The 24,347-nt window shown below is 41.1% G+C and overlaps 1 protein-coding gene across 2 annotated transcripts in view; it reads right to left on the reverse strand.

Moving 5' to 3' along the window:
* Positions 1–24,347, reverse strand: part of Alpk1 (alpha kinase 1) — a 123,240-nt gene that overhangs the window by 76,154 nt on the left and 22,739 nt on the right. For both annotated transcript variants that reach the window (XM_036189410.1, XM_036189411.1), the window contains exon 2: positions 1,504–1,734. In XM_036189410.1, coding sequence (XP_036045303.1) covers positions 1,504–1,624 — 121 coding nt within the window. In that variant the 5' untranslated portion in view covers positions 1,625–1,734. The remainder of the gene's footprint in view (positions 1–1,503; positions 1,735–24,347) is intronic.

Consider the following 24,347-nt stretch of genomic DNA (forward strand, 5'->3'; position numbering starts at 1 on the left):
CAAGCAGCAGACCAAAGCTGCTCACAGCCACCTGCCCTCCTGAGCAGGAAGGGTTCTGCACAGATGCAGGGCACAGGGCCCATGAGGGTTGTGCAAGAACACCATTCTGCTTGTGAGAATTCCTTCCTCACTGGCTATCTGGCCCTAGTCCTAGAAGCTTACCCGAAGGGCCATGTCCAATTGAATGAGTTTACAGCCTTGCTTTGCCTTACCTGAAACTAAATTTATTATTTCTCCTATTCTGTGTCACTTGGCAAGAAAACGGCATCTGACTAAGGCCTCAGACTTCAACAGGGAGAATGTGAAGCTTAAGTGAAGACATAACACTAGATACTGAAAGAAGAAAGAAGGCAAACTCCAGGAAAAAAACAAGAAAAACAACTCAACCCACACACAGCCCCAGGAAGCCAGAAAACCAGCTATCACTTATTGCCCGGGTACCTAGAACCTGTGGTTGATGACCAGGCACTGACAGGAGGAGCCTGTGACCCCAGGGTGACAAGCACATGCAACTAGCAGGCAGTCACACCCTTGTTAGTCTAGCTAGTAAAGAATGGAGGCACACACTGAGGCTTGTTTCAGGAACTGACTGCATGTTCAGGGCTTCATCCAGAAGGCAGTAGAATGACAGGTTACATAGCTGAGACATGCCCTGTTAGACGTGTATGTGCCTGTCGACCATACCTGGGAGAAAGCCCATCCCACGACCTTCCCATTACACAGTATATTTTATTCAAGCATCCTACTTTTAAATGAAACACCAAAACGCTAAAAGTACACAGTAAAAATATTAAAAGCACAGATGAAGAACAGACTTAAACAAATGAAGGGTAAATTATTTGAACAATTAAAAAGGACCAGAATAAAGAGGTTGCCTCTCCAAAGAAGAAAAGACTCTTTTGTAGCTTTCTAGATTTTGTGACTGAACCTTCTCAAACAATATCTGTAACCATAAACAGCATAAGCCAGGAAGCAAGAAAAAAAACCTAGACATGATTATGATGTAAACAGTCTCTCTTAGATCATTGAATGTATTTTTAAAAGGGCATAAGGAGTTTATTGGTGACAAAGAAAACAGAGACTGTCCATGCTGGTGAGGTGACCCATTTATGGAAGCCTTGGAAGTCTATGGAAATTGATGAGGCACAAAATCCTTGTTTGAGAAAAAGTGTATGCCACCATTCAGAAGTTGCTTCAATTTTTTAATAATTGAAATTTGTGTGCACCAGCCAACTTGGACCCTTTGTTCTTCCTGAACTAAACTGTTTCTCGTAGCCTCATGTTTACTGAAGCCTAAAATTAGAACTGACAGCAATTCTCTGCAACAAAGTGGGCTTCTTCCCTGCCCTTCAGCCCGCAGCCCGTCCCATTCAGATCCTGGGACTCCACTCATCTCTCGGTGGTCATCTGCCAGGAGAAGGAAAATAGGGCAGAGGGGAGAATGTGTCATTCAGGCAAGGGTGCAGGCTCAACCCCTGGTGGTGTCTCCCATCAGAACCTCACCTCTGCACCGCTGGTCCTCACTTTTGTCTTCTGTAGACACATCTGGCGTTTCCAACAAGAGATGGTCCAGCACTTGCTTACATTCATGCAATATTGAGGCCACAGCATCTTGACTATTCATGATGATTACCCGCCCTCCAGGATGAATTGAGTGTCCCTGGGTCTACGGTGATCAATTACCTAGGAGAGGCATTGATTCTCAATAAAGCAGCCCCTTGAAGGCTGAGGTACCTGGTGAACAAAAGAGAGAGAAGGATGATTAACTCAAGCGTCATCAATTATCTGTGAGTCTCAAGCAGGGAGGGATAATAGAGCAAACACATGAAAATACATGACAGGCCCTGAGGATGCTGTTAGGGGAGTGTGTGAAATGATTGCAGGGTCTGATCTAGATGGGCGGTACCTCGAAGGCATAGAGTGCAGAAGGGAGAGAGTCTGGGTATAGAGCTAGGTCACCCACGGTGAGGTTGGTGAACTCACATGGGCCGAATAAAATGAATGTGCCCCATGATTTATGTACTTTCTGCATACTTCCCTCAGTGCCTCTGGGTCCCTGTAGCATTGAGTTTTCTGCCTTTCTGGAAGTCTACAGGAAGCATCTGGCTGACAGTTATAATAGCCATGCTCAAGCACATGGTAATATGAAGTTCACCACTTTCACAGCCCACTACTGATTTCCCCTGTGCAGTATTCTTCATGGTATTTAGCACTATGTAATTTGGATCAAGATAGGCAATGACAGATGCCAAGTTTAAAGCTCTTCACTGCCAGGCATATTGCCAAGTAAAATAGAGAAATGGTGTTCCAGAAAACCCAATTTCCTAGAGCTTTGACTCAGATGGATCCATCATGCAGATGGATGGATGAACTGGTGCTGGCAGATGAGATGTAAGAAGTAGACTCCTTATGCAAAAATGGAGAGAGAAGAAGCTACCGCACTCAAGGTAAGTTTGAGAATAAAATAACTTACTAGCAGGGTAAAAATGCCTAGCCAATAAACAAAAAGCAATTCCTGGTTAACAGATATTTTGGTCTGTCTTCCTTTTGTTGAGGTAGTACCTTATAAACAAAAGACATTATCCTCTTTGCCCTTGACGGAATAAGGAGTGGTATTTCTCTGGTTTAGACACTTGGTGTGTGTGGTGTGTATGTGTGTGGGGGACATGTAGTAGTGCATTGCCAGAGCAAGAGTCTGACTGGGAAGATGGTAACAGTTACAAGGATGGCACCAGTGCCTCTGCCCCAGAGCTCATCCACACAATGACAAAAATCACTGAGAATGTTAAAGCAGAGAATTGTTGGGTTGGTATTAAATGTGCCCTTCTATCCCATGGTCTTGATTTTAAAGCATGCCAAATGAAGCCTTTGGGTATCATAGGCTTATTTCACTCAAAATGATAATGTATTTATTGGTGAACACAAGCAGAGTTCTCAAGTTAAAATTTTGTCACATTTGAAGAGTATTTGCATAATTGAGGTAGTGAGAAATTAGTCACGAAATTATTTAAGGCTCGGTGTAAATTTACTCTCTCTTTCAACTAGTGTGTTTCAGAAAGGATTCCTGCACAGATTGGGTTGTTGCACTAAACTGTGCCCAAAGTCGCTTTTAACTCATGTCTACAAGTCACAGTGTTTTGTGCAATAAGCTGGCCATGAGTGTGTCTAGCTATGAAGAGAACAGGACTCAAGGGCGGTGGTGGTATTGTGTTCCCTAAAATATTGTGCACCCTAATAAATTTGTCTGGGATCAGAGAACAGACAGCCACTAGATACAGAGCCAAAAATGGTGGCTAGAAAATGGGTCAGGGCAAGCCAGAGCAGAAGCTGGGCAGTAGTGGTGCACGCCTTTAATCCCAGCACTTGGGAGGCAGAGCTAGCCTGATCTCTGTGTGTTCAAGGATACAGCCAGCATGGCGACACACGCCTTTAATCCCAGGGAGTGACAGAAGAAAGAGAAAGATGTATAAGGCGTGAGGACCAGAAACTAGCAGCATTTGGCTGGTTAAGCTTTCAGGCTTTGAGCAGCACAGTTCAGCTGAGATTCATTAGGATGAGGACTCAGAAGCTTGCAGTCTGAGGAAACAAGACCAGCTGAGGAACTGGCTAGGTGAGGTAGCTGTGGCTTGTTCTGTGTCTCTGATCTTCCAGCATTCACCCCAAAAACTGGCCTCAGGTTTGATTTCATTAATTAGAACATTTTAAGATTCCTACTACAAAGGGCTAGTTGGAATTTTATCCTCACACTTTGGTTACAAATAAATGAGGACTTACTCAACCCTCTGAGTACTGCAAGGAGCAAGCAAGACTTAGTTAGTGGACTAGAGTGGCCAGAGACCCTGTCACAGTGACATCCTATTCCCAGCACTCCGCTGAAGAGGTATGGGCTGTAGTGTGAGCTTGGTTCAGAGACTAACACGGAAAGGGAAAACCAAACTGCTGGTCAGGACCTGCAGGTGAATCAGGTCATCACTTCAAGCCCCGCATTAAAGCCAGAAGTGGACTATCTTTCCTAGAATCCTTTTTTTTTTTGGGGGAGGGGGGAAGGCTGCATAACAACAGAGTGGGAGGAACTAGTCGGTGCACAGAGGAAGAAAAGTGTGTTACAATATGGTCCCAAAAGGAAGGCCATCGTCTTGTAGAGCTCATAGAAGAGAGAGAAGAGAGGAGATTCTCAGGGGCCTATAGGGGAGAGACATTGGGAAACATTGTGACTATGAGGAAATGTGTTTAGATCTTTAACATGAAACATGAAGAACAAAATCCCTGTCTGCAGCCATACCACCCCAAAAGTGGAAGATAAGCAGGGTCAGGCCTGGATAGAAGTTGGATGGGAGACTGCAGGGAATACCAGATCATTATAGGCATCGACAGTGACAATCCAGCCTCCAACCATTTCACCTTCCCTTATTGAAAATGTGAGTAAAGGCACAGGCTGCCTCCATGTGACTGCATGAAGAGGAGTCAGAATGAGGAAAACAGGCTCTATCTCAATGAAAGAAATGGGAGGAAACCCAGAAGCCCTCAAAACGGGGGTAGAGAACAACAAAAGTGTATGGAAAAAGATGGGTAGAATTCTTATAACTGAAACATAAAATTATTAAAAAAATATTAAGTTCAATCCGTGGAAGAATTTGATGATATTAGCTCAAGCATAAGATAGAATATCTGAACTGGGTGATAAATCAGCACACACCACCCTAAATGCATCAGACAAGGGAGAACAACATCTAAACTCCCAAAGAGAGGTTAAGTAACAGGAAACAATTGGGTGGAAACCTTGAATCCTGGATGGGAATAAGAGGGAGAAAAGGAACAAGTGTTCTGAGAAATACAACTTGCTCGAGAGCTTTCTGAGTGAGAGAAGGAAACCATGAAGATAGCCGCTACCCTCAAGCAAGACAATGAAAGAGTACAACTCCACACCTTGAGATACCACGGTGAAATGAGAGACCATCAAAGACACAGCAGACCCGGAAGCAGCCAGAGAAAAAGAACTGCCTTCAAAGAAACACATAGATTGTGGGTGACTGACTAAAACCAACAATGTCAACAAGAAGGTACAGAAAGAAAACCTTCGATATGTTGGTACATGGATGCCTTGTAACATGAAAAGGTTCTAAAACAAAAACCTAGAGATCATTACTAAACGAACCTCTAAAGTATCAATAGACCCTTAGCTGAACCTGAACAATACTGGCTGTGTAAAGCTGCTGCAGGGATCCCATACAGCTCTTCATCTTCACATCACTCACAAGATGCCAGACAAGTCGTCAACCAAGCATCCAGCACAGAGTTTTCAGGGAGCGATAAACACAATGAAACCAAACTTTAAAAGAGAAAGAAACCCCACCATCTGCAACAGTATAGCTGAACCCAGAGGACATGGATTTAAATGCAATAGACCAGATATAGAAGGGCAAGTACCATATCACCTCCCTTGTGTGTGCAATCTAAAGACGTCAAGTCCATAGAGGCAGAGGGAAGAATGATGGTTGTCAGTGGATGGCACTGGGGGAGGAGATGTTGGTCAAAAAATACAAATTTTCAAGAGATTTGCTGTATAGCATGATGATTATAATCAATGACATGTTAAATGCTTGAAAATTACTGAGTAAATGTAAATTATCTCACCATGAAATCAATATGTAAGGTAATACATGTCACATGACTTTCTTTATTCATGCCACAGTATATACGTATTTCAAAACATTATGCCCTATACTTTGTCAATTGAAAGAGATAGATTAGGGGCTGGAAAGATGGTTCAGTGATTAAGAGTACTGGCTTCTCTTGCAGAGGCCTGGGATTTGGTTTCCAGCACCCACATGACAGCTCACAACCACTGCAGTTCCAGAGGCTCTGATGCCTTCTTTTGACCTCCCCAGGCACCAGGCACACACACCTGTGTACATATAAAAAGAAAACCATCAAAATCTTATAAAAAGGATAGGTCAAAAACATAATGCATATAAGGAAATGCACTGGTGAAAATACAAACATTATGTAAGTCATAAGATGAATTGATGTTAACAAGTTCTTTAGCTCTGTAATTTGGCCAGGTGGAAGGGAAATTTTAATTTGGACTGTAATAAAATGTCCAAGACAATCCTTAAAATTTGAGATAAAATGTAAAACTCTGAAACTAGTAGAAAAAAAAATAGAAAGTGAAATCAACAAGGATGAGGAAGAAGGAACACAAAGGACAAACTAAGATGGTTGAAATAACTTTCAAATATATTAGTATTTCTAAAAATTGCTTCAACTATGAGTTAGAAAAGATTACATTAACAGTCAGTATGTGGAAGTTGAAGGGATGGCTCAGGAGTGAGAACATTGACTATTTTTCCAGAGAACACAAGTTCAATTCCCAGCACCCCCATGGCAGCTCACAATAGTCTGGAACCCCAGTTCTAGGGGACTCAACACCTTCTTCTGACCTCCATGGTTACCGGATTCTCTGTTGTGACCTCCATGAGCACTATGCAAGCAAGTGCTCTACATACATGCATTCAGACAAAACATTCATACACATGAAATATATACTAATTTAAAATTTTCTAAAGTAGTTATATACATTTTTTAAAGCATAAAAGTATAGAAAAATATAGAAAGAACACAGAAAGGCAGGGAAAGGATACATCAGAAAAATAATAAAAAGGAAGCGAATGCAGCTAAATTAATATCAGATTTAAAAAAAAAAACAAAAACAAAAACTGAGAGGCACAAACTACAGATAAAAAGATCACTTTGTCAGATTCCTGGCCAGGTCACCAGGAAGGTCCAGCTCTTCTAACCTCGTGTGAATGACTCATAGTCTTAATGAAAGTTAGGCAAAAAGCTAGGGGCTGGACAGACAGCTAGCACCAAGGTGTTCACTTAGCACGCAATGAAGATTTGAGTTGATTCGATCCCCAACGCCACACACACACACACACACACACACACACACACACACACACACACAGATGAAAAGAATTCAACAGGAATAACAACAAAATAAAGTATTGACTGTTTCAGAAGAAGAATGAAATTCTGTTGACAAACAGCTAGCAAACTTGTTTGAGAAGCAGACAAACAGAACTAGACAGGAATAAAAAAGTTGGAGACAGAACAATATATTCTTTTATAAAGCCAAAAAATATTAGAAATACTGTATACCAATGATTTTGAAAACTCCAACAAAGCAAATTAATTTTATAAAATATAACTCAAAAGAAATCAAGGAGAAATAATAAAATTTATGAGTCTATAATCTTAAAGAAACTTAGTGAGAAAAAAATTTTTCCTATGAAGGGAACAATAGGAACATCATACAATGTTAGCAACAGTAAACAAACCAAAAATCCAATGCTAAAGCAATAAAATGTGAGAAATAAAATTTAATAAGAGTAAACAGTTGTTGTGGCATTAAAAATATACAATGTATCATAAAAATCATATATATGATTTTATAAATTTTATGTAAATGATTTAATATAATTATTTTATTTATAATGTATAAATGTTTATATAAATTATTTATATTTATATTAATTTTATTGTTTACTTATTGAAATTATTTATATAACTTATTTATATAAATTGTATAATTACAATATGAAATTCAAAATTTTATATAAATATATCTATATAAAATGTACAAGGACATAAATATATATATATACACAAATATATGTAAGTATATTCAAGTATATAAAATATGTATGTAATAAATATATTGTATTATATAAAATAAAATTGTATATATATATATATAGTGCCTAGGAACAATTTAATTAACAAATGTTAATAGGGCTTTTAGATGAGAAATTATAAAAGTCCATGGGAAGGTAGTCCATATTCATGTCCTGAAAACTCACTATTGTTAGGACATCATATTCTTTCCAAATTAATCTATAACTTTAATACAACACCAACAAAAAAATCTCAACATCTTTGTATGTATATCTGTGTGTGACCTCAAAGGTCACCCTGAAATTTATATGGAAGAGTAAAGAATAATAAAAGGCTAGACATACATCTCAATAATGGAGTGTGCTGGGTTAAAACAAAACCAAACAAAACAGAATCTAGATACATAGGTTAGGAAAACAAGGAGGAAAGAAATTGAAACACCAAATGCTGATAGTTAATATTAAATGATATTGGATTACATAAATTATTACCCTAGGAGAAATCAACCTAGGAAACACACAAGGAGTCCAGCAAAGGCCCACACCTGTGCAGAGACTCGATCATTGCAGAGCAGGGTGTGGCATTGGGCTAAAGTGGTACTTTCTGAGAATCAGGACTAAAGGTTTCCATGTGAAAAATAAAGTTTTGTGCACCCTCCAAAGGATCTCAAGAAAGGAGGACTAGGGTGTGTGAAACAAATTGTATTTAATTCCAAAGCAAAGATAAATTTCAAGATCAAGTCATGTATCAATTACTGCCATGTTGATGTGGATGATTTAGTGGGTTGTTTTTTTTTTCATGTTTTCACAACACATTTACAACCATCTTTAGCATCTACCCTCAGAATAGTCTACAGCCTCAAAAAGGAAGCACATATGTGCTAAGTCGTCACTGCCTACTCTCTCCTCACCTCTTGGCATGCCTAACAGTTCCAGAAAACACCATGGCAAAGTTCAGAAATATAGACAGCAAGTCACCTGTGGGTGTGGACATGAATCTATTAAATGCTGGTGTCTAAGTAATATATTGTGATGGGGTACAAATACATACGGTGAAGTCACAAAGGAAAACAAGGAAATCATCTACATTTATCAAATTACCACTAGGTACTGCAAATGTGTGTAGTTAAAATTTAAAAATTTTTAAAGAAGGAAAGATAAAGTAGAAATCTAAAACGTCAATTTTTAGGGGAAAAGGGAGAAGATGGGATGGAGTTGAGCACAGGCGACTGAAGGTAAACTTGTAGGCACTATACTCTTCTGCTAAAACCAAATTGTTCCCATGCTCACTGTGTTCCACACATATGGTGCCAGTCTTAGAAGTCTGTATATCTATGTGACAATCAAAAAGCCCAAAGGATAACGTTGTCCTGAAGCCTAGGTGTATTGAACAGCTAATTAGTATCAGTTACTGTCCCGAGGGCTGGAACCCATGACTCCAGGCAGAAATGGTTAGAGCTAAAGCCTTTCTGAACGGAGGGGGCTCTTAGGCAGGGAACTGCGGGAGAGGTGGGATTTGGACAGTGGTATGGACAAAGAATGTGAGTCAGAGACTCTCATGTGGCTGAGGAGTAAGTTCCAGAAAGCCTTGACAGGCAGCTTGAATCACTAGGTAAACAAGTTGCAGATTGAAAGGACATCTCATTCATCCTTACATGTTCTTTGAGTAGAAAACAAAAACAAAAGCATGTTTTTTCTTTTAAAGGACGAATAGATCTTATAAAATTTTGTAAGTGAAAATATTTCTTCACATCTCTTTCTTAGTTTCCAGCCTATGGGCCATACCTTACTTAAACAGGAGACTGGTTGGTGAAGCTGCCTCCTGCCTTTGCCTCTCTGGTCCTGTGTCCATCCTCTCCAGTTCCCTGCCACTGAGTATGTTTACCAAACTTGCCGTGCACAAAAGTACAAGGAGAGTGTTCTGGGTCACAAATGGGTTAGGTGGTGGTGGCGGTGGTGGTGGCCTCAGGAAGGAAGAAGAGGAAAAATAAAAGGCCACACTGCAGGGGCTGTTGTGGCGGCTCCCGGCTATAATTACCTGCTCCATCAGCCATGGTGACATCTGAAGAATTATTAGCCTGGCCCCATGGATGAAGAGCTATATCTCAGGTCAAGGTGAGTCAAACCTGCCATCCGGTCCTGGCTCCAGGCTCCTGAGCGGATGGCTTTGAAATGGTTCTTCCAAGAGCCTTTTCTCTGCACATCTGCACTCTAAGTGACAGGAGAGGGCTCGCTCACATGTGATCCATATGTCTCCTAATCAAGACACCATGGGGTGAGGAGCCTTCGTGAAACAGGAAGATACTTAATAAACTTTAAATGCTTTCATTTGAGGTATGCTCCCTGGGAGGCGGATATCATCTACCCAAACTTTAGGCCAAAAAAATTGAAGAGGAGAGAAAGCTGAGAAGGTTGAGATTATGTCCAGGACTCTGACCTCAAAACCCATGACTACTTCACTTCCCATTAAATAGTACTAGAGATGGGAGAAAAACCCAGCAAGAATAACTTTATGGAAGACAGTTAATTTTCAGGAGAAGAAATGAAATAGCCGGAGTATATATTGTGTGCTGCAGTGGGTGAGATGTGGAAATGTCCAGCTTATATTAATAGTCAGATGGCAAAATGCTGTGTATCTGTGGGGGCTGGAAGAGGAAAGCCAGGTGATGGTGTCATACATATATAGAAATGGCACACAGGGTACTCTGGTGTGAACTTGCCAGGGATGTGTAGGAATGCACATGTTTAAATGAATTACTTTTATTATATGTGTATGTAAGTGTGCCTGATGAAAGTATGTGCACCATGTGCTTGCAGTACCTGCAGAGGCAGGAAGAGGGCATTGAGTCTCCTGAAACTTGAGTTATAAGTGGTTGTTAGTGACCCAATACCAGGTGCTGGGTCCTCCAGAAGAGCAGCAAATGCTCTTTGTTGCTGGGCCATTTCTCCATCCCAGCAATGCACACTTTGGATGAGAGCAATAGATGTGGCAATAAAGGTTCAGTATACAACAAAATACTTCCAAGTCTGCAATTATAATTCTCACAGTCAGAACAGTTCATTAATGTTTCACAGAACATCTAGATTTTGATGTGAGCAGTAGCACACAAAGGAACAGTTTAAGGAGAGAGGGCACGAGTGGGCTTTGAAATTATATGGCCAAAAAATAAAAGAAGGAGGAGGAGGAGGAGGAAGAAGAAGGAGAAGGAGAAGGAGAAGGAGAAGGAGAAGGAGAAGAAAAGAAGAAGAAGAAGAAGAAGAAGAAGAAGAAGAAGAAGAAGAAGAAGAAGAAGAAGAAGAAGAAGAAGAAGGAGAAGAAGAAGGACGTGAAAACAAATCATTACGATTTCACTCTTAGTTATCAACCAACAGACAAGACAGGTACTTGCAGGTTACAGCCAGGACTCCAAGGTTGAAATTATACTAGCATTAGGCAAATCACATCTCAGTTTCTTTATCTCCAAGAGGCATATTAGGATAAATCTCACAATGTTAAGAGATCAGTTGAATTATATATGTAAATATATAAAACATACATCTTTGTAATAATGCTTTGTAATAAACGCTTTGTAGATTTCAATGATAGCTTTCAATAAAATTTCATGCAGTAAAATTTTAAAGTTTCAAAAACTCACCCAATTTTTCACATTTACCCCATCAAGATATTGTTGAGCTACCATCTATCCACCCAACCCTTCAGTTCCACATTACTTTTCTAAAGAGTCATACAATTTTTCCACATTTACCAAGCAGAGCATTACTCCTATTTGACTTCCTTACCATCTAAGATTTTGAGAAAGAAAATTGCTCAGCCATTCAAATTTTTAAGTTCTTGATATTTTCAAAGCGATATTAAGCTACATGATAATGAAATTGCCCTTTAAATAATTCCTCAGGCCAGGCGGTGGTGCTGCACGCCTTTAATCCCAGCACTCAGGAGGCAGAAACAGGTGGATCTCTGTGAGTTCAAGGACAGCCTGGTCTTCAGAGTGAGATCCAGGACAGGCACCAAAACTACGTGGAGAAGTTCTGTCTCAAAAAGTGAAAATAATAATAATAATAATAATAATAATAATAATAATAGTAATAATAATAATAATAATACTTTCTCAAGACCATCTTTGATTAACAAATAGAAATTCTGTTAGCAAACTGGAGAAATATGAGCAGTTAGACATTTTTGAAGAGAAAGATGTGTTGCTTAAAAAAGAAAAAAATCAAAGCCCAAGCAACTTGGTGTAATCAACTGTTTGCCTTTAGGCACTCAACCCCCTCTGTCAGGGTGTTGGAAAGGGGGCGGGGCTGAAATGATTGACAGGAAAGAAGAGTGTCCAAGGCTTGCAGCTGAGACAGTAGCAACCAGAGCCGCATCTTCTCTTTCTCTCTAACACACACACACACACACACACACACACACACACACACACACACGAGCACATACACCAGTTCTATTTATTTTATACTTAATGTCAAAGGCACCAGGCATGGGCTCCTGGACTGGTGATGGGCAGAACCACAGTCCTGAGCTGACATAAAATCTACCATGTGGCTGTGTAATTCACACAGTGTGTGCATGTCACCAGCAAATGATTGTTCTTGGCAGGCAGCCTTCTGCTGGCTTGGGAACAAGTATGGACTTGCATGTCCAGAACAGCGGCAGAGCACTGGCTCCCTGGAGAGCTACTTGTATTGCTGAACACATAGGTAGAAGTATGGTCTTCTACCCACCAATCCCCTTCAGTCCAGTGGCAGCTCAGCAGGCTTAGCACTCAGAGATTCTTCAGGACAAGGAACTGAGTAGGATTTTACAGCTCTTGAGTGACCTGAAGGAAGAACCCGTAAAAAGGTCTACAGAGACATGACAGCACATTTAATTGTTATTGTCCCTAAACATCCTATAGTATAGACAAAGGGTCTTTAATATGGTTCATTGTTAAGCCACAGCCTTTCTTAAACACTGTAGCTCATCCTGTAGCCCATGGCTCTGGGTCAAGTCATTAGGCTCACTTGAAAAATGAGTATAGTTTGAGAATGACAGAATTCTGGTGTGTGTGTGTGTGTGTGTGTGTGTGTGTGTGTGTGTGTGTGTGTTCATGCACACATATTAACATTAGAGGTAAATAGAAGTAAACAAATGAAACACATTAACTTTTACACAATTTGATGAAAATACCCACTTCCTAGACTTTTCTTTTTTGTTGTTGTTTTGTTTTTGTTTTTCAACAGAGTTTCTTTGTGTAGCCCTAGCTATCCTGGAACTTGTTCTGTAGACCAGGCTGACCTCAAACTCAAAAATCTGCCTGCCTCTGCCTCCTGAGTGCTGGGATCAAAGGTGTGCACTACCACCACCATCACTGGCTCCTAGACTTTTCTTATTGCTTGGCTTTGAAGCCAACTTAGAAGTTTCAGACAGACTATTTGTAAACTCCTCAATGACATTTAGCATTTGCTGACTGGCACACAGTGTCTTGCATACAGTAATGTGGTGATTTTGAAGCCTACCAAGAGAATCAAAATAAACATTTTCAACCTCAATGACAAATATCTGGAAGTAGGCACATACATAATCCAACTTCTGAATAAGTTTCCCTAGAGCAATAGTCTGGCTCACAGGATCAGCTTGTGCAAACTGAGACAAGCTATATGCTCATACCATCCTTCTTACCATTACCTGACTCAGAAGGAAAGGCATAGACACTCAGATCCTGACAAAGAAAACAGAAGGATTGGGTTTATAATCCAACTGTTATGAAATTGTGATGATAGCACTAATTGGAATTTATTATAATGTTGGCAGCAAGAAATATGGTCTTTGTGTGAAAATGGAGGGGTTAAAGTCTGGGGAATGGAGAGGCAGCTCAGTAGTCAAGAACACCCGATGCTCGGTCATGAGGACTGGAGTTCAGATCCCAGCACCCAGAACTGCCCCTGTAACTCTAGCTCTGAGGGATCTGGTGCCTTGTTCTGACATCCAAGGGCACCTGCACACACATGTGTATCCACTTCTACATAGGCACACACAAGCACGTGCACACACATCCACACATAAGAAAACAAAACCTTTAAAAAGTTTTTGAAGTTTCATTGATGGTGTAAGTTTACACAACTCCTCCAAGTTACAAGGCAGGAGCTAGATCTGTGCTTTTAAAGATCCAGTCCACTGCGGCATGAGATTGCTCTACGTCTTTTTTTTTTTTTTTTTTGAGAAGAAAATAACAATCCCACCCCAAAGTAGAAGAATTGATTAGTGATTCTATGATATACATTGCAGTCTCCTTAAGCAGAGGTGCTTATACTCAGCCCTCAGATCTGAAGGCACTGAAGTACTAAATGATGTATTTTCCTGGGGAAACAGGATCCTAATTTTCACCTGATACAAGTGACAATATGACTCCAAAGGGACCAATGAAGAAGATGAGCAAAGACTAATGGGGTCTAAGTACTGAAGGTGTTTATAGATTAACCCTGATAGGAGGCAATATATCTTCTCCCATGAGGCCTCAGTTGAGAGTGGGGTCCTTATTTATGAGCATAGTGGATTTCTCCCCTTGCAATAAATCCAGTAATAACTTTAAGTGAAACATTTTGCTCAGGAGGAAGCTGACCATGCCCTGCAGATCATTTCTTCCACACTGCTGTGTGTGCAGCCCACACTGCGTCCCCTGCCGTTTATCGTGTGAAATCACAATGGGAAAACAGTGTACATCTATGAATAGCATTTTGCACGCTAAAACCTGCACGTTTAAGAGAGGGAAGATGGACCAGATGAATGGTTGGCAGCAAGGCCCCAGAGCTGGCTCATTTCTGGCTACTTTATGTAGTGGCCTCCCACATCAAATTTCATTTGAAGCCAATAGGTTAGAAAAGAATTTATAGTATATATTATATACAATATATTTATAACAGCTTTTAGTGCAACATGCCTGGGTTTTCTATGTGGGTGCTGTGGAGTCAAACTCAGACCCTCCTGCTTGTACAGTGAACATTAGCTGAGGAATCCCCCCTCCCTCCATTCCGAAGTTATATTGTTTTTTTCTGGTCCCTGGTTTTGGCAGTAAACAACCCTGGACATCAGCCTCTATAGTGTGACCATTAGCCTGAAAAATGCAGTTCCTGCTTCATCCAGTTCTGCAATTAAGCCCACACAGAGCACATTTGGATTATCTACTCCATGTGTGATGAACAACACATTGTATTTTCAATCAGGGCCTAACCGCCTCCAGGCCTGCCAACAGAACGTTCTTAGGTTCCTCTGTTGCAAGGTCCTGTTAATGTGTGCTTGGAAATCACAACTGAGATTTAATATTATCTTAAGCAAAATGCAAACAAAAGGTTAAATGCCCAAAATAATCATACCGCATACTTCAAAGCTATCAGCAGAAGCAAATGAGCATGATCTATAATGCTCCAGAAGCACATTGCCTAGTAACACTGCCCTGGGAAATCAGAGGCTGTGGCTGAATGAGGAGAGGAGTCAGGCTTTCTCTGGCCCAAACTTGCGCATTTCAACAGGAAAAAATAAATAAATAAACAGCTGAAAACAAAAATTATGAATTGTGGAAAAGAAAATCTCTCATTTTATCTCCCTTTAATATGTTGTTTTTTCAAATGCAGAAAAACATTGCAGTGATCAAAATGATGAGAAATTTTATAACATCTTAAGGCTTTCAATTTACTATTTGCCGTCCTGGGCAAAGGAAAAGGGACAACTGCCAGAGGCTAAGGACTTTCTGTGGCTTCGATACTGTGCTGTCCACCACAGGTCTGAAACTGTAATGTGAGCTTTAGCCCCACTCTAGAGATGAGAAAGTTGAGGGTAACGAAGGTTAAGTAACCTGCCGAGGTGATACACTTTAAAAGGGTTGTATTCAGAATCTCAAGAGCACTTTGACCCGAAGGTATTTTCAAACCCATTTCCCTACAAGCCTATGGCCACAACCCTGAATATTTCTAAACGTATCAAGACACAGAAAGATAGGCTCCACGGAAGTTCACTGAAATATACTCTCAGACAGCCACTGAAATCCTCCTTAGACTCTCTTCCGCTTTCCTGACGAATTTCTACCTATCTTTCGGTCTTAATAAAATCAATCAAATCCCCCATCCCCTCTGTCTATACTAAAGAGAGACAGCTGAAAAGTCAGGAGACTAATTCAACGGGACAGTCCTATCATTTTCACACTGGAAAATAACAACTCACAACCAAATTCTCTCTAGACCTCCACTCCAATAATTCAAGCCAGAACAGCTCTCCTGCCAGACTCTAGGAAAGGGCGGGGGCATCCTGTCTCCTACCAGATAATTACAGATGAGGTACTGCCTCTTGCTGGGGTTTTTCTCCTTCGCTTTCACCCCTTATAAAAGAAGAAACTTTAAAGATTAGGGTTTTTTTTCTTCCTTCTTTTTTTTCCTCTAAAGCTGGGTACACCAACTGGCATGGGCTGTATTAAAATCAGGAGAAAGCTCAGTCAAAAAGCCTTTCGGAAGGCAGGCGTTCTGGTTAATATGCACCAACATGAAAGGCTTTCTTTTCATCCCATACAACTACAGTGTGTGTAAATTGCGGGGGGCTCATTGGCATAAATCTCGCCGCGACCTCTGAGGTAAACTGGATTTACATTACTTTCTGACAAGAATTAAATGAAGGCCTTGTGGATATATGAACAGCCTCGTAGGCTGCAACAGATGGGCATGAATGTGTTCCCTAGGAAAACTATCAGTGACATCTGTGTCCTCCAAATTCTGGTGGTCTCAGCCAATTAACAAGGGGTGGGGAGAGGTGGGGGTGGGGAGGCCAGTGCACAGCCCCCAGCCAAAGCGAAGGCAGAAGTGTTTGTGTTTGGAGATGGGATCAGGCCGGCCTGCGGCCTGGAGGTTAGCACTCATCACCACCATTTAAAATGGGGAATGTGGCTTACAAGCTATTTGTAGACCACAGTGAGGATAATATGATTTTTTTTTCTCATTTGACCGGAGGAGACGGTCCTCCCTTGCAGCTGATATCATATTTCAGGCAATCTCTTTGAGGGTGTTTACTTTGGTCTCCTCCGAGGCAGGCTGATGGTGTTGCTGCCTGCCAGCTTCTGTCGCTCATTTACATGTCACAGAGCAGGTGAACTCTGAGGCAATACAGAGACCCTTCCCTTAAAAAAAAAAGTGCCTCCTTAAACCCCACTACAGGCCCCATCCTCCATTTACCGATTCCACAAGGAAAGCAAAAATCAAGGTTTCTGGGTTTAAATGCCCGTCAAGAGAAATCACATCAGAGTTCTGTAAGGAAGGGGTTGTTTATGACACGGAGCTGTGAATCCTGAATCCCACTGTCCCCACTGAGCAGACCTCAGTCTCTGTCTATTTGTTGGGAGCACAACAGTAGGGAAGGGCACTGGAACTGGGGAGCTGAAGGAAGTGGGGCCGAAGTTTCACAGGAGCAGTCAGGACAGGTCCATTCATGAATTGTAAGCCCTGTGCCTTCTGACCCTGCATTACCAACGCAGCTTGAGATCCCAAGTTCTCAAGTCTGAATTCTGGGTGTACCATTGACTGAATGTGAGAAATGGGCACGCTACTTGGGCCCTTAGAACCTCAATTTCCTCATGGGTGAACCAGAGCAACCGTACTATCGCCCCCCTCAGTCAGAATGAACGGACATAACACAGAGCGTCTGGCATTGCAGAGAAAGCTGTGGAAATCCTGGTGCCTGGGAAGCGCTGAGGGCCCCTGGTTCCCTGGTGCCAGACTAGCTTTGCAAAACTATGGTACTGTTATACTAGATGCATTTTTGAAAATTCAAAGAACTAATTTTCCAAAAGAAGCAATTTCCACTACTTTTAGGAGCCTAAGGACATGCTTTAACAACACGTGTTAAATACATTTTAACATGTTTACAAATTGGGAAGGGGGGGCGGGCATAGCTTGGTAGCAGATATGAGACCCTAGGTTTGATTCCCAGCATTGGGAGAAGAAATTACATATTTTTCGAATGTATAAGATTTTGAAATTATGACATCCCCAAATTAATTTCCTAACCTAGGTATTCTGAAATTGCAAGAAATGGAGTACTTGGGACTTTCTTGTTTTCTTACTTGGATTAAGCTGTTTAAACTTTTCTTACCTGCAGGAGTGATCACCAGTGGTTTGCTCAGTCCAAAACTGATTATTATATGTGATGTTTTAGAAGTAAATGGTTGATTGTGATCCTTTTCGTGGAAACTATTTCCCCTTTGTTCTAGGTGTTGTTTAAAACAGAGTGATCTCCTGTAACCATGGTTCAAACCAGCAACAGCAGAGGCGAAGGGTCCAGAAAGAGGGCCTGCTCCCCAAGTCAAAAATGCTCCTTAGGCTCTGAAGCTTTTGTTCTCTCCCTTGTAATATTTTAATTTGAAATTTTTTTGTATTATAAAAACTTAAATATACAGTAAAGTTCAAAGAATAATAAAGCCTAATTACCCAATTATGCATAACTTTTTGCCATAGATGCTTATTTACATATGGATTTGAACTACTTGAAAGTAAATTAAAGATAACCACAAAACATTCTGCTTAAATCATTCAGACTATTTCTCCTATGAGTAATGACATTTTTTGCATTAAAATGTTTTTTATTAATTCTTTGAGAATTTCATACGATGTATTTTGACCATATCGTCCCCTCGTTTCCCATTTTCTCCCAGACCAACTCCGAGCTATTGTTTTAAAGTCACCTTTCGTGTAGTTCCATAGAGATTTTTATCCTCTTGTTTTGCTGCTTTGTATAATCTTCCATCAATCCAATTAGATGACCTTAATCAAGCTAACCCTCAGCCCAGGGGAAGACTGTTCCTGGTGGAAGCCAAATTGCTTATCAACAAAGACGTCGTGCCACCTCTGCACAGTCCCTGTGAGCTGGCCTTCGAAATCACGGGCACGATGGGGGTGGTGGTGCTGCAAGACAACTGTTGGCACAATTTTTGTATAGAATGTTTCTTTCCCTTTGTGGAGCTGCGATATCTAACGTCGTTTTGTCTTATCCCGTTGGTACCGACATCGCTGTGCATCCGTGAGCAGCAGCGGGGCTCTGTGGCTCAGGGATTCAGAAGGCAGTGGGAACAAAAGCACCTGTTGTTTGCTTCTTGTAGTGACCTTAGAAGTGGCCAGTTGGCTGCAGCCCCCAACCCCTCCTTAGGCTCTCCCAACACTGCATCTCATACATCCTTACTGGAGGTAAAAGGAGAATAATTGAGGAGAAGATCAATAAATTTAAAAGCTCTTTAAGGAAAGACATAATGAATTTGGTACAGCACATATTTTTAGATCAAAGTTGCCTTTGAAGTGACAAAGCCCTGATCCCTGAGCTACGGAAGTACTTCCTCTCTCGCCCACAGTGCTTGTGGTCAAATAAAATGGAAGTTAAGGAAATTATCGTTATCTGAAAATGGCCAAAAGAAGCCATCACCTAGTGACAGCCTTGTCACAAGCGACAATTGGGGAAATTGTCAGGAAGGGAAGGCCTAACAAGCAGAGGAGTAGGCTCGCTGTTGGCACTAATCTGGCCGTGCAGCCCCCACACACAATTCCAGTCAGCTTGCTGTGTGAGACAGCTAAGGCTTTGTCAGAGCTAACAGGGAGTGGAGAGTGCATTCTTTCATGAATATGTATCACCGTCCCTCTGTGTCCACAGACAAGCCCTTCAAAAGTTCGGTAAATACACACACACACACACACACACACACACACACACACACACACACACACACACACACACACACACACACACACACACCATTTCTAACCAAGAAAGCCTAAGCTCCCCAGTCAAGTGCAGTGAAAATGGTAATAACCAATGAAAGCTCACGCATTAGAAACTGAGCCAGGGGCACTGGGTTCCATGTGTTTGCTGGATCTGTATTTCCCAGCCATTGAGATGAAGTCTTCAGGGGGTTTTCATTCTCCAGGAACCATGTGCAAGGATACTATATGTGGCTACATGGGTTGCAATCACAGCCTTACAATGAATTCACCTTGACCATGCCAAATAGGCTCTGAAACTGAAATACTAAGTTGAAAGTGACTTATGGATCATCACCCAAGCACACAGCAAGTTGTAAAAAACAGCAAATCTCAAATCTGAAAGAGTGGAGACATGATCTGGGAAGTTATGATACAGCATTTTCCAACACTGAGCAAAAGGACACTGTACTAGCAAAAAAGAGAATCACAAAAAGAAATTCTAAAGTGAAGTTGGATATATATTTCTACAAGGATAAATAGTTTTGCATTTATCTCTTTGGGCAGATAGACCTAGTAAAAATATTTTTGAATGACTGTCTATAAACAGGCTTTGATTTTCTGCTTACATTGGAGTTGAATTTAACTTAAATGTGAATGTACATGTACTTAACTTCATCTTTTATCCAAGCAGATATTCAAAGCAGAAAAACTAGTCCTTCTGATATGATAAAGTTTGGTTTCCCACTGTGGCAGGGACAAAGCTGAGTTTGGAAGGGATTTGATATTACGAAATGTTTGCCGTACACATTACCATTTCATTAGCATATTCAGCTCGACATGAAATCCAGCTTTGAATGCTCTCAGCACGCTGGGCTAATCCTCTTTAAAGAGCTACAGGCGATATTACATGTGGCCACAGCAGCAACCATGCCATCGCTAGCCCACTTTGAAGACCATGAACAGAGTCCTCTTGTGCGGCTGTCTGTCCCGGCCTCATAAACCGCTGCTTTCTGTGTTGTGAGACCCTTCTGTTTGCTTCAAGGAGAATTACGAGGCTGAATCCAGGTCGCATTCTGAAGGCTGCACAGCACTTGAAGGGGAGATATTATTCTGCCTTCACTTTTCCCTAAGTGTCCATCCACACTCTTTTCAGCCAAGATTAAAATGAACTAGATCCAAGTATTTGGGGTCCTTTGATTAGGATCAAGTACCAACCACATGTCCTGACTGGGGGATCTGTTCCTGAATAAGCAGGGGAGCCAGGCTCAGCCATGTCACCAGTCTTCCCCTGGACGCGCACATTGGATCGCACTCAATTTTTATGCAGTTTGTAGGTAGCTCGCTTTCCCACAAAGACAGTTGAGCTGATCACATCCTGCTAAGCAGTAGATAAATTATGCAGGGATCGAAAGTGAACACATCGAACACACTAGAAACTAACTGTACAACATTGTAGAAAATACATGTGTGTGTGTGTGTGTGTGTGTGTGTGTGTGTGTGTGTGTAAGTCAAAAGCAAAGAAAGAAGACTGGTGAAATGGATAAGCAAAAGGTTTTAGCTGCCAAGCCTGAGGACAAGAGTTTGAAGGAGAGAACTGACTCACAAGATGCTCTCTGACCTCCACATGGACACACACACACACACACACACACACACACACACACACACACACACAAACTAAAGATATTCCCTTAATATTTCGACTCTATAAAAATAAGAGAGTTCTGTGTCACAAGCAAGGCTGGCTGTGCTTTGCTTACTTTTTGATAACTCACTTACAAATATGAATTGGTTATAAAGTTATTAGTTTGCAGGTTTGAAAATTACTTTGTAAAAACTGATATGGAAGGTCTATTATAATGATCATGTGATTTTGCTTAGAGCCCACCCAGTAAATTCTATGACTGCAAAGAAAGTGACCCTTGGATTTCTGTGCCAAAGGATCTAGTTCTTTTCAGCTGATTACAAACCCCTGACCCTCATCATCACTTTTTCCCAGGAAACTCAGAACTGGATTTTGTGCTCATTTCCAAGCATCTCTGATTTGGATAGTCTTCTATAAAACATTTCCTTTGACCCTACCTTCTTCCCCTTGGTTCAGTCCTTCTAAAAACACCTGTGTCTTCCAGTGAGGGGAATTTGAAATATGTTTGAAAGTACATGCAGCTTACAGCACATTTTTTCAATAGTACTCTTTATCAAATGTGGTTATTTGCTTTATGAGGAAAGCACTCAGGACTAGGAGTCAACGGATGCGCCGTGAGATAGGCACGTACCACCACTCTGCTGAGGTGACCCAGAACCAGGTCACCATTGACAACTATATTACTGATCCTTGACTCCACTCTGTGCCTTGAGAAATGCACCAGAAACTCGGCCTTGTGAGCATGGAAGCTGCCTCCCCTGATGAGGTGGATGCAATTCTGTCCCTGCAGTGAAGCTCACTTTAGTGAGGTTCTCTGAGAGGAACCTAACTAACAAGTTACTGTGCCTGCTGGGAGCCGCTCCTGAGTCTGAACTGCTCAGAATCTATCAGCCAGTGTTTCCAAGGGTGATCCCATTCTCTCAGGCCTTGGAATGACAATGTGTGTACGCCAACTTCCTCTCACACTCAACATAAGAAATGAACTTAAGCTGAGCATCTATTCAAGAAAATGTATTGAAAAAATGGCCTTCATAGACACAAAACACTGGGGATAGTTATAGAAATAAAAATGACGTATAATAGTCCACTAATCAAAATTATTTTTAAAGTGCATCTCTACAATATTATCTGAATACGTGTGTGTGTGTGTGTGTGTATAATATGCAACTAGTGAACTGTATTGAAATCAATACTGTAACAGGCTCAAAAGAAGTCCAAAAATGAGTCCATAAAAGGTAAAACAAATCTGCCCACATGTATAAAAGCATTATGATATTTATGGGAAACTAAAATTTTATAGTCAAGTCAGTTGGAAATTTCCCCTAGATACAATCCTATCATTTTTCAGTATACTTCTGAACCAAAAAATTTTACCAGACCATATTCAGATGAAAATTCATAGCTGCATGGTCTCTAATGAGGAAAATGGAGAAGTTACAAATCCTCCTTCGTTGCAAAGCAGCAGAGAGAGAGCAACAAACTAGAACCGCCAGGGCTATGAGTGGCCACGACCACAAAATAATTACATGAGCCAGGCAATGGTGGCACACGCCTTTAATCCCAGCACTCGGGAGGCAGAGCCAGGCGGATCTCTGTGAGTTTGAGGCTAGCCTGGGCTACCAAGTGAGTTCCAGGAAAGGTGCAAAGCTACACAGAGAAACCCTGTCTCAAAAAACTAAAAAACAAAACAAACAAACAAAAAATGACATGAAACAGTAGACACAACTATCGTGGGCTGGAATGTAGGTCTGCTGGCGGAGTGCTAGCCTAACATGCCGAGAGTCCAGGACTGGCCCTGGTAAACGGGGTATGGTGGTGCATATCTACAGTCCCAGCACTCACGTTTGGAGGCAGGCAGACCAAAGACGCAAAGTCATCCTTGTCTACACAGCATGTTTAAGGAAGGTCAACCCAAGCTGCATGAGAGCATGTTGGGTAAAACAAACAAACAAACAAACAAACAAATAAATAAACAAAAAAAGAAAAAATACTATGAAAAAAATCAAATCTAAACAACGATTAAAATCTCATGAAGTATATGTATGTTTTCTAGGACAATTTTGATAGACTATTAAAATTGGTTGAAGAAAAACCTCAAGATCTAATGAAGAATTAGTTTGTCATTTTTCAAAATGCTGTCAGGTTAAGCTCCACATCATGTTTCAGAAATGTTATTTTCAAGATATTTAGATAAGATTATGTATTTAGATATTTAGACTTAGACAAAGAATATGAGTTTACTCCTCACTTGTGAGAGTGATAAAGTACTGTTATTAATACCTGAACCTGACTAAAAAACAAGATGCCTGCAGGTCACACTGCTGTTGCCCACCCATATCTCCAAAATACAAACTGCCAACTATACAGTTATTAAAACCTTAATTTGAGGGCTAGCAATAGTTATTAAAACCTTAATTTGAGGGCTACCAAGATGGCTCGGTGGTTAGGAGCATCTGCTGCTCTTCCAGAGGACCCCCTTTTGGTTCCCAGAACCCACCTTGAGTGGCCCACAGCTGCCTCTAATTCCAGCTCCAGGGGATCTGGCACCTTCTTCTGGCTTTCATTGGTGCTCACACATCTGACATACACACATACTCATAAACTAAAAACCCCCAAACTTTTAAGTAAATCTTAAAAAAAAAACAAAACTTAATTTGAGGTTTCTATTTAAAGAAAGTATTGCTAAGGTAAACAGCGGTCACGCAGACGATATTCCTGGGTTTAACACTTTAGTATTTTTAAAATATGATTCTTTTTGATAAGCATTAGTGAACTTCACAAAAGTAAAAGACATTTTTAATAAACTTTAAAAAATTAGTATATGGGCAGTGGTAGTGCACGCCTTTCGTCCCAGGACTTGGGAGGCAGAGGCAGGCAGATATCTAGGAGCTAAAGGGCAGCCTGGTCCACAAAGCCAGTTCCAGGGCTGTACACTGAAACCCTGTGTCAAAAAACAAAAACAAAACAACAAACAACAAACAAACAAAACAAAACAAAAAACTACCCCAAAGTGTAGAGTCAACGCTGACACGTGTCTAGCAAACAGTTCTCCTGAAGGAAAGCCTGGTTTGCAGTGTGTGCCAGGGCTGTGGTGAAAAGGCATCAGCGTGGTGGAGTCCACACTCTCAGTAGCAGTGCATCAAAATCCGAGTTGGGGAGAGATGCGCAGCAGCCCATCCATCATTGTCCTGCAGGCCCCCACACAGAAACTGTAGACACACCCACTGCTAAAACACAGACACCAAGGAAAGGCCACAAAACAGCTGGGAGACAAGGCTCATCTTTCTCTCTAAATCATTTATTTGATTTTTGTTTAT

The sequence above is a fragment of the Onychomys torridus genome, chromosome 6 (genome assembly GCF_903995425.1).
Source record: "Onychomys torridus chromosome 6, mOncTor1.1, whole genome shotgun sequence".
NCBI lineage: Eukaryota > Metazoa > Chordata > Mammalia > Rodentia > Cricetidae > Onychomys > Onychomys torridus.